Genomic DNA, 9,403 nt, shown 5'->3' on the forward strand with positions numbered 1-9,403 from the left:
AATTAGCACAAGTGATTTAATATACCTTGTATTTTTATTTGTTTTTTTCATTTTGATCAGATTATGTAATCCACAAATGCTGTCACAAATTGAATTACATGTGATAAATAGATTCATTTACACAAATAATGTGTATATTTTATATTGACAGATATCAGCAATTGATAAATATTGAAACTAAACATTGCAAGAAACGTTTTTATGGCTGTGAATTCTGATTTAGTGAATAATGTTATATGATTTTTCATATTGTTTTGGGATATTAAATCTTTAGTGCTAAAAAGTCGCGGCTAATCATTATTAATTGTTACTATAAATATAATAACAATTTACAAGATTTATTTTACAATAAAAAACCAATATTTTTCTTGAATTTGTATTAAAAAATTCATGCATACTTCATTTTCTAAATTATGTTTGGATATTTTTGTGGCATTTTTATTCAATGTGTCTTTGAAAGTATAATTTCATTGTTAAGGCTCCGGAGTACTCACTCCAGTCATATTGAATCGTTATGTCATAAGCGAGAGAAATGTGTCATAAATGATACGTTGATTTTTCTTATATGCCATTTGTAAATAAAGAGAATTTGAATGAAATGAAATCGCTTTGATGATGAGATCTCTTTAAAACATCTAAAATAGATGAAGATTCTTCTTATCTCCTTTGACAGTTAATAAATAGTTGTAAAAGGCATGTAAAGTGAGTTTACTAATTTCAATGCATATCCTATTTTCACTTCGAGTCTTTTTCGAGTCTTTTCTCTTTATTGACTATCAGGGGAGATCTTCGCCTAAGGAGAATCTTCGCCTATTTTTACAAATGTTTTAAAACGATTTTATTATTTTGTTTTATCCAAATTCTCTTTATTTACAATTGGTATGCAAGAAAAATCAACTTGTCATTTCTCGTTTATGATGTTACGATTCAATATGGCTGAAGTGATTACTCGGAAGCATTAAATTTCTTAAAATCATTTGCGCATAATTTTCACGATTGCACTTCTAGGATAGTTTTTATGTAAAATTTTAGTGTAATAATTGCATATAATTTGCATATAATACAAAGCTATTCTTTTAGCAAACTTGCATTTATAAATACATTTTATTCTTCATACTTTCATTAAAATGTTCTAATATTGTGCTTACAATCGCAAATAGTTTCATTATGATCATTATAGTGATATGACATCGTGTCTTGACAAAGAGGCAAGCATTATATTAGAATAGCGATTTCTGTAATATTAATGATACCAAGACTGAGCCAAAAAGAGACGAAAATCCATGAGAATGAACTTTTGAGAACTTATTATATAAGAATTTGGATTTATTTACAAGATGTGCCGAATGCGATAACGCACAAATATTACATATATATTCACAAAATAAAAAACGCTTATGACTTTTACAAAAATTCTTATTTTCTTTTTAATAGTTTGCGTTGTGTTAAAACCAACTTCCTCTGTATGCCTACATATATTTTATAACTTACATCCTTTGTTAAATCATATTTATCTTTGGTGATAAACGAGTTTTCTTATCCTATACAAACAATTTTTCATAGTTCTTAGTCGAGAAAATATTGTTTTCAGAGAAAAATTAATTTACAAATTCGATTTTTGACTTGTTAATTATCTGTTATTTTTTTATTAAGCGTGTCAGAGATTAATAAAATATTTCGAAGAGGAGAAGACGATCTGATTAGATTTTGGATAAAATATATATATATAAATTCAGAATTCCTTCATCATTTTAAATTGTCGGGCATACACCAGTGATAACTTGTCCATAAGCTCGTTCAGGCCTAATGCTAACGGGTTTCATATTGATCAAAATATTATTGATACAGCCGACATATTGAGCCTGCGAGGTACTTCCTCGTAATCTTTTTCCCAGCATCGGATGCCCACCGATGAATATCGGATGTTTTGATAAAACTCTAGCTACGTTTTTGCCGCCGATTCCGGGCGGTGCTGGTTTATGATCGACTGATAGGAGTACTGCATTTTTCTGTTTGACGGCTGTTGAAAAAAAAAAGTAATAGTAGAACGCGATTTAAATAAAACGACTGCTATTAACAACCGTCAGTGCCTTATTTTAGTTAAAGGTAAATTTCAAATCAATAAAAAAAATCGTTAAGATTAAAATCGCAGCTTCAAGAGTATTCTTAACATTAATTTATTTGATATAAATGCTATTTACCTCGAATATTGTGCCAATGGCCATCACATAGGGAGTTTGGTTTCGTTGGCTCGAATGCGGTCTCAATCGAACCTCTCTGCGTCTTTATGAGAAATTTGACGGTACCATTAATCATCTCTAGGACGAGATAATCCCTTTTACCGTGCACCGATAGCAAATGTCCAGATGTGGATCGCGGTTTTATATCCATTTGAATATCGACTGTGCGGTCCACATTAAACCGATCGACTAAAAATTAATAAAATATTTCTTTTACTAATATCTTTGGTTTAGTTAATTACAATTAGAAACAATATGAAATATTTTTTTATTTGACGAAATATATATTTGTATTAATTTTCTTACCTGCTTTGAATAAATTACTGCCATTTCCTGGAAAGAAGAAGAGACCGGGCTCGACTCTCTTTGAGCAAGGTATTACGCCTACTTTCTCCGATGGTTCTCCGACGAGTTGTCCATTCATCATGAAATTTCCTAGACAGCCACTGAACGTTTTATTAAGACCCTGAAACAAAAATATTATTGTACTCTTGTAATCCTAAGTATGAGATTAAAGATCATGCAATCTTACAATATTTGTGTACGCAATACTGGATATTTCTGGCAAAACGCCTCCTACGAAGAATGGCGGATTGATATTGATAGCAGTGGTGTGTCCCAACGAGTATCCAGTCACTGCTTCCTCATCATCCACAATTAATTGACCGTAGTTACCATCTCTCTTGAAGATTATGATATGCCATTGATTGTTATTGATCATCTTGTCACTCACTAGCAATGCTGGTCCGCTTCCACAGTCGAATTTATAGTGAACCTAGAAGAATAATTTTTCAAGATCAAGACGATTTGTGAAACAAACTTTTCCGTGTGAAGAAAAGTATTTCCTTACTTTTCCACCGAGCACATACACGGCGATTAAGTCTTGCTTACTGAGATCGGAAGTATAAAATATAATTCCGTCGTCCGCCATTGTTTTTATATCAATCTGGAAATCATAATCGTCTTTGTACCTTCCATTCAATGACCTATATTCTAATCTACTGTTCCTTGCAGTACCTAAAAAGAGTCATTAAGTGTTTGAAAAATTTTATTGATTAATAATATTTTCATTTGAATATTTTTCCACTTATTATATTTAAAAATATACCAAATCGCCAAGCATTCTCAAGATCAGGATCTGTTGCCGGATAGTATGGCAAGTGACATTTGTCGATGGTTTCAGGCTGCTCAGTTGGCTTCAACGTAGTAGTCGTCATGAAATCGTCTTTGTCTACGTTAATTCGTCCTTCCAATTCTGGTTCTTCTTCTTCTTCTTCTTTCTCATCTTCTTTGTCCACATCGACTTCTATTATATCTAAAAGAAAATAATTAGTTTCTGTTTTATCTATCATTATTTATGTTTGTATTATCAATACAATTTATATATATAAATTTTTAAACAATAATTGAGAACAATAATTATAATAAAATAATGTTAAAGGACTTCTTAATATTTAACAAACTAAAAACAAGAATGTAAGGGGAAATAGGAGTCTCAACGCAGTACTTTGTGCGCAACAATAACAATGGAAGTATAACAATGGAAATTAATGGTCTTAAATACATTTTTGATACCATCAAAGAATCATGGATATCACACGCAAAAAGTCGATATGTATCAATAGTTTAGATAACAATGGAGGAATCAACAGTAGTTCCTTCTTGATACTATACCTTTCATTCTGTCAATAACTGAAAAATTTAAACAATTCAATAGGAACGACATCAAGGTTTCTTATTTTAGTTCTAACAAACTATGGAAATACATTAAGGTACATAAAGATTCGTGGATTCTTTATCCAAGTCTAATGTCGTGTATAAGATAAATTGCAACGACTATCATGCATCTTATGTAGGACAAACAGAAAGATTAAAAACACGAATTTCGGAATCAAAATCATACACGATAGAATAGTTCAAAATCGATAATAATAGATTGAACTATTGATTATAACATGATTTTGATTGAAACAATATTCAAATTCTTGACGAGGAACCATGTTATAATAAACGTCTTGTCTGAGACATACTTAATATTAAGAAACAGAGGAACAGTCTTAACCTCCAGATACGGAAGGTCTCCACAAATCTATATTCTACTTATAAACAAGGTTTGACTTGCCAAGTTTCTTCACATTTTAGTTATGTTCGTCGAGATAGAGTGACAGTTTTCGTTACTTTATATATTTGACGCTATACACTTAGAATGTGATGCTAATTTTTACCTCTGACGTTATAGTGATGATTATTTTAGTTTTGATATGAATTTTTCTCATTTTTGTGGACTCAGAGTTTTTTTTTACCAGAGAGATGTTCTTGTTTTCATATTACTGTTCTGATTACATATATACACTTCTTTTATATTTTCACTAGAACGATTAGAAATTTCGCAAACGGTCATCTAATCGCTTGATGATCTATTCCGTTTCTCTGAAAAAACTCTCATCTTTTCTTATTTTAATAAAACTGTCTGTCTTAAACTTTTATAAATTTTTATGAATTTATAAATTTTTACAATTTTTATAAATTCACTGCGTTATAATTTTGTATATCTGAAGAGGGCCTAAACACAAAGCCGACACATGTAATGTATTCTGTAACATTGAAGATTTTTTATTATGTTAGAGCTTCGTAATTTATATTTTGTATATATGTTTACATTTAATACATTTGCGTTGACTTAATTTTGAAGAATTGCTCTTATTGCTGTTTGATTCTTATTAGCCTTTTTTTATTATATTGTATCTTATAACAATGGATATGTTTAAAAGTCCATTTTTAATATAAAGGTGTATAATGTCCGTATAATATCTGTACGCGTTTCGACTTACTTAAAATTATTCTCAATGGAATTGAACATAATAATTCTATCTTGTGTAAGTAGTGCCAATTATCAAATAGATTCCTTAAATTCATCCCTATTTCCCCTTACATTCTTGTCTTCAATTTATTAAATAATAAATAAATTTTATTTTATGTAGTTGTTTTACTTCACTTACTGATTTGAGTCGACGATTCTATTGTATCTTCCGGACCTTCCGATGGCAATAATGGTGGCAAGAATTCAGGTTCAACGATAGGCGGTAAAACTAAAAAGGAGCGATTAAATATAGCTCAAATATAGTTTGACAATAATTTTGTTAATCAAAATGTCTTAACATACGCGTCTGATCACTGCCTTTGCACTTTCCTAGAAATGCGTGTGGTCTCTCGGTTGTATTTGCGAAATTGATTATGATCTCGCTGTTGAGAGTCGCATCGCCAATGCAACCAACGAAGGGCACAATTTTTCGTTCATCTAAATCGAAATTTGATGGTAGTCCACCAATGTATAAGTTGCTATAGAGGAAGTGCAACGGTGGCGGCGCCGAATCGGTGCTGTAGTTCTCCGTATCGTCAATGTCGAGGCTAAGAGCCGATTGGTCATGAGTGGCGGTTACCACGTGCCATTCATTATCATTAAATTTAACATCTGACGGGCTCGTCCTAAGCTCCTCACCCTGACTAGTGAATACTAACTGTCCGTCCACCAGTGACAGATAACTAGTAGCCACATTCTGCCGATCGTCGTTCGTTGCGTAGAAAATTAGACCATCGCTGGCCAATGTCTTAAACTTGAGATTCACTTGTAGACCATCGGATGCTAAATTGCGCCATCTCACATAGCCAGGTGTATTTTTCTCGAAAGAGACGAGACTGGCAAACTGAAAGAAATAATTTCAAGAGTTAGTGAGATGAGATGAAAATCTGCATAATGGAAAGCTTTTTTAAACAAGAAATTTTTCATTTATGATTTGCGAATTAACATTCCGCTGATTACCCTGACTGGACAACCAGGCATAACTCCAAATGCTTGCACGTTGCGCGTAAGATCGACCGAAGTATCTAGGATAACTACGTCGTCGATGCACCCTTCGAAGCCATTGTTAATAACCGAATCATAAGGACGTTTTGCATTAGGTGGATATCCACCAAAATAAATATGATCCGATGAAGCCAAAGGTTTGGTAGTTCCTCTCTCTTGACTCGACGCGACTGTGTGGTCATCTACCTTCAGTGCGCCCATTGTATCTTGTCTAATGGCCTCTAGAGTGTGCCAATTACCATCGTTGTATTTATCTAAGGACCTCAAAACAATAGTACCTTCGCCAAGATCGTACTGATACAACAATTGACCGTTTCTCATTTCTAAAGACAAGAATTGTCTTCCCTTGCCCATTAAATAAATCAATCCATCCTCCACAAAAGTTTTGAAAGATAATTTGATGATGAACTTCCTAGTATCTGGCGTAATCTGCGAGCTCTTTTTGCTGAGTATTGCGTAACCGTGTCGATCAAAACGGTAACCTCTGCTTGGCGCGAAATTAATGAGTTTGTCACGTTCGAGTGCACTCTTCTGATTGTTCTCTCCGTCGACAAAGTTCCAGAACGATACCGGTATATCGCCTATCATCAATTCCTCCATTTCGCCTTCAAAAGAGGATGCGGTTACGGCATCTTGGATGTGGAAGGATGATGGATAACCACCGACAAAGAGCTTCGAATGCTCCTGATCCACATTAAAAATGTAATAAGGGCCCGACAAAACTCGCTCTTTCTCGTACAATGTATCTTTTCCCTCGCCAATATCTTCGCGAACGATTAACTTGACATTTTTGCCAGTTCTGAAAGCAAAATTTTGAGAAACATCAATATAAAATTACTTTGGACTAGATAAAGCCATGAGTTGATGCCAACCTGTCGATAATTATCTGCCGCCACACATTATCCGATACAAATTTGTTGTGATTTATCCTTTCTGGTCCAGATCCCAGATCGACTATAAGCACGGGATATCCGCTTTCAATCAATAATGCCATAAAATCATGCTATGAAATATAAAATTTGTTGTTGAGAAAATTTTCTTCATGTTTCTTTGATCTAAATTAGCTCACTTTCATGATTATTATATTAGATAATTATGATTATTATATTGATTATTATATTAGATAATTTTATTAGGCTCACCGCTTTAGAACGTGATAACTTTGATTTTTCTTCATTGCCGAGATACAACAGAAAACCGTTGGTCTTGTTGGTCCTGAAATATAAGGATATCTTTGTGGATGTAGATAGTAATGGCAGGCTTTCTGGATTCTTCAGTTCTAAAGTAGTATTTCTGTAGAAGGTCAAACCGGTCTTGAACCGATTGGCCAGTTCCCGGGCATTCGCGATTTTGTTTCTCAGGGCCTCAATTTTACTTTGCAAATCATTTCCAGTTGCGTCGATCGATTTTTGGTTGCTATTTAGACTGTTTAGCAGACTGTTGATGTTTGGCATCACTTTATTTACACCATCCAGCTGTTTATTTGCTTGCGAGATTTCGCGGATTGTCTCTGACGTATTCTTCGAGAGTTGCTTTGTTTCCCGCAAATCTTCCGGAATTTGATTCACAATACCGTTCATATCATCGATGGCAACCTTGATATTACTTTCGACATTCATTGCTTGATTCATGGCATCATGTGCAACCGAAGATGATTGCGCAGGAATGTTGTCAAGCGTCCTGCAATTTTTATAAATTTAATAGATATATGCTTCAATATTCAATATGCTTGTTATTTCTAAATCAATTTAATTTAGTAACATTATTTTTATATTTAATTATAGGAAGTAAAATGAGAGACTTGAGATTAAAACATAGGAAGCAGTTGTACTTTTCGATAGAGTCGAGAAGTTCCTTGTTACGTTTATTTTGAATGTCAATCAGAGTCGCATTATTTCTTGCATCTCGCAAATCATTCTCGGGCTGGCCCGTCGTTTTTGTTAGAGCGAACTGCGCGGCGGCTAACAATTTGAAGCACTCGTTTCGAGAGTCCAGCATCTTTTGCTCGATTCCATCAGTCTGACATAATAAATAAAATAAAATTTATTAAAAAAAAGTAAATATGAATTAAAATTATGATGTTCAGCTTTTTACCAGTGATGTTGCATTCTCAGCAGCTATTATGGCATTGTCTGCAGCATCTTTCGCAGCTTGAATTGCGGTTTCAATATCCCTGTATGCTGAAACGGCCCTCACCGCGTTAGTATTACGAGTATCAGTTAGTAGACTATCCAATTCTAATGAACGATTGTGTAGGTATGCTGCGTGAGCATGGGCTTTCTGCACTGGCTCAGTCAGATCGATCAACATTTCATCATTTAACGCAATGGTGTTATTCAGTTGATCAATCACATCGCTGTCAGTGTTAGTTCCTAGAAAAAAAAAAAGAAAATTCTAAAGAAAAGGAAAAGTTCATTTTTGCAATTATATTTATCGTTATTTTTACAATTATCAATCGAACTATCAAAATATCAAAAATACTCACGTAGAAGATCGATATTGATTTTTGCATGATTAAGGAAACCACTAGCGTTATTCTTGAGTTGTTCCCCAGCCTCCAAATCCTCTCTCGCTTCGGCAGTAGAATTTTTCACAACGTCAAGATTACCACTTTGTACAGCGATTCTATTCTCTCGATTCAGCTTATCTGCTATACTAGCAGTATCTTGAGCTATTTGCACAGTGTCCAGTAAGTGATCCATCTTGGCACTGATATTTTTTATCCTGACGTTAAGGTCAGTCACAGCGAAGCTTAGATTGCTGGCTGGAAAACTGTACTGCTGCATTTCGGAAATTAGAATATTGGCTTGATTCGCTTGGTCTACGGCATTGTCCCGAAATTCAATGAAGGAGATATTCTTGATTTTTTTTAAAATCTCCTTCGCTTCGTTCAATGCATTATCGACCTTGGCACCCGTTCCCAATTCAATATTCAATGCTAGTGATTGCACTTCCGATACGATCTGATTCACTAAGTCGATCTTGTGTACCACATCTTCCTCCAGAGTATTCATATCCTGCAATGTATTCTCTGCGTTGTCCTTCCATTTGCCGCTGTCCTCAGCGGTAAAATCAATTTGTTGTTTCTGATAGTACACTTCATTTTCTAACCGCTTCAACTTCTCCTGCAACGGTAGCAGATTTACCCGACTTGGATCTAATAATTTAACTTCAGGGTAGAGCTCGTTGACCGTATCATTGATAAACTTAAGTCGTTGATTCGTAAAATAGCCTTCCGCAACCGTCTGAAAATGTATCAAGAACATTAAGTTACATTAATTTTTAAATTATATATATA

General features: G+C 33.9%; 1 protein-coding gene across 1 annotated transcript in view; it reads right to left on the bottom strand.

Moving 5' to 3' along the window:
- Positions 1 to 1,305: 1,305 nt before the first annotated feature.
- The window catches only part of LOC108686289 (laminin subunit alpha), a 20,645-nt gene continuing 12,547 nt past the window's right edge, over positions 1,306 to 9,403 (bottom strand). The window contains exons 16-29 of the mRNA XM_018191516.1: positions 8,591 to 9,361; positions 8,200 to 8,477; positions 7,937 to 8,124; positions 7,248 to 7,785; positions 6,978 to 7,108; positions 6,061 to 6,904; positions 5,404 to 5,944; positions 5,240 to 5,329; positions 3,349 to 3,555; positions 3,091 to 3,257; positions 2,773 to 3,015; positions 2,547 to 2,706; positions 2,202 to 2,429; positions 1,306 to 2,020 (exon numbers count right to left, since the gene is read on the bottom strand). Of these exons, the coding sequence (XP_018047005.1) occupies positions 1,752 to 2,020; positions 2,202 to 2,429; positions 2,547 to 2,706; positions 2,773 to 3,015; positions 3,091 to 3,257; positions 3,349 to 3,555; positions 5,240 to 5,329; positions 5,404 to 5,944; positions 6,061 to 6,904; positions 6,978 to 7,108; positions 7,248 to 7,785; positions 7,937 to 8,124; positions 8,200 to 8,477; positions 8,591 to 9,361 (4,655 nt within the window). The 3' untranslated portion in view covers positions 1,306 to 1,751. The remainder of the gene's footprint in view (positions 2,021 to 2,201; positions 2,430 to 2,546; positions 2,707 to 2,772; positions 3,016 to 3,090; positions 3,258 to 3,348; positions 3,556 to 5,239; positions 5,330 to 5,403; positions 5,945 to 6,060; positions 6,905 to 6,977; positions 7,109 to 7,247; positions 7,786 to 7,936; positions 8,125 to 8,199; positions 8,478 to 8,590; positions 9,362 to 9,403) is intronic.

This window comes from Atta colombica, unplaced genomic scaffold, assembly GCF_001594045.1.
Source record: "Atta colombica isolate Treedump-2 unplaced genomic scaffold, Acol1.0 scaffold172, whole genome shotgun sequence".
In the NCBI taxonomy this organism is placed as follows: Eukaryota; Metazoa; Arthropoda; class Insecta; order Hymenoptera; family Formicidae; genus Atta; species Atta colombica.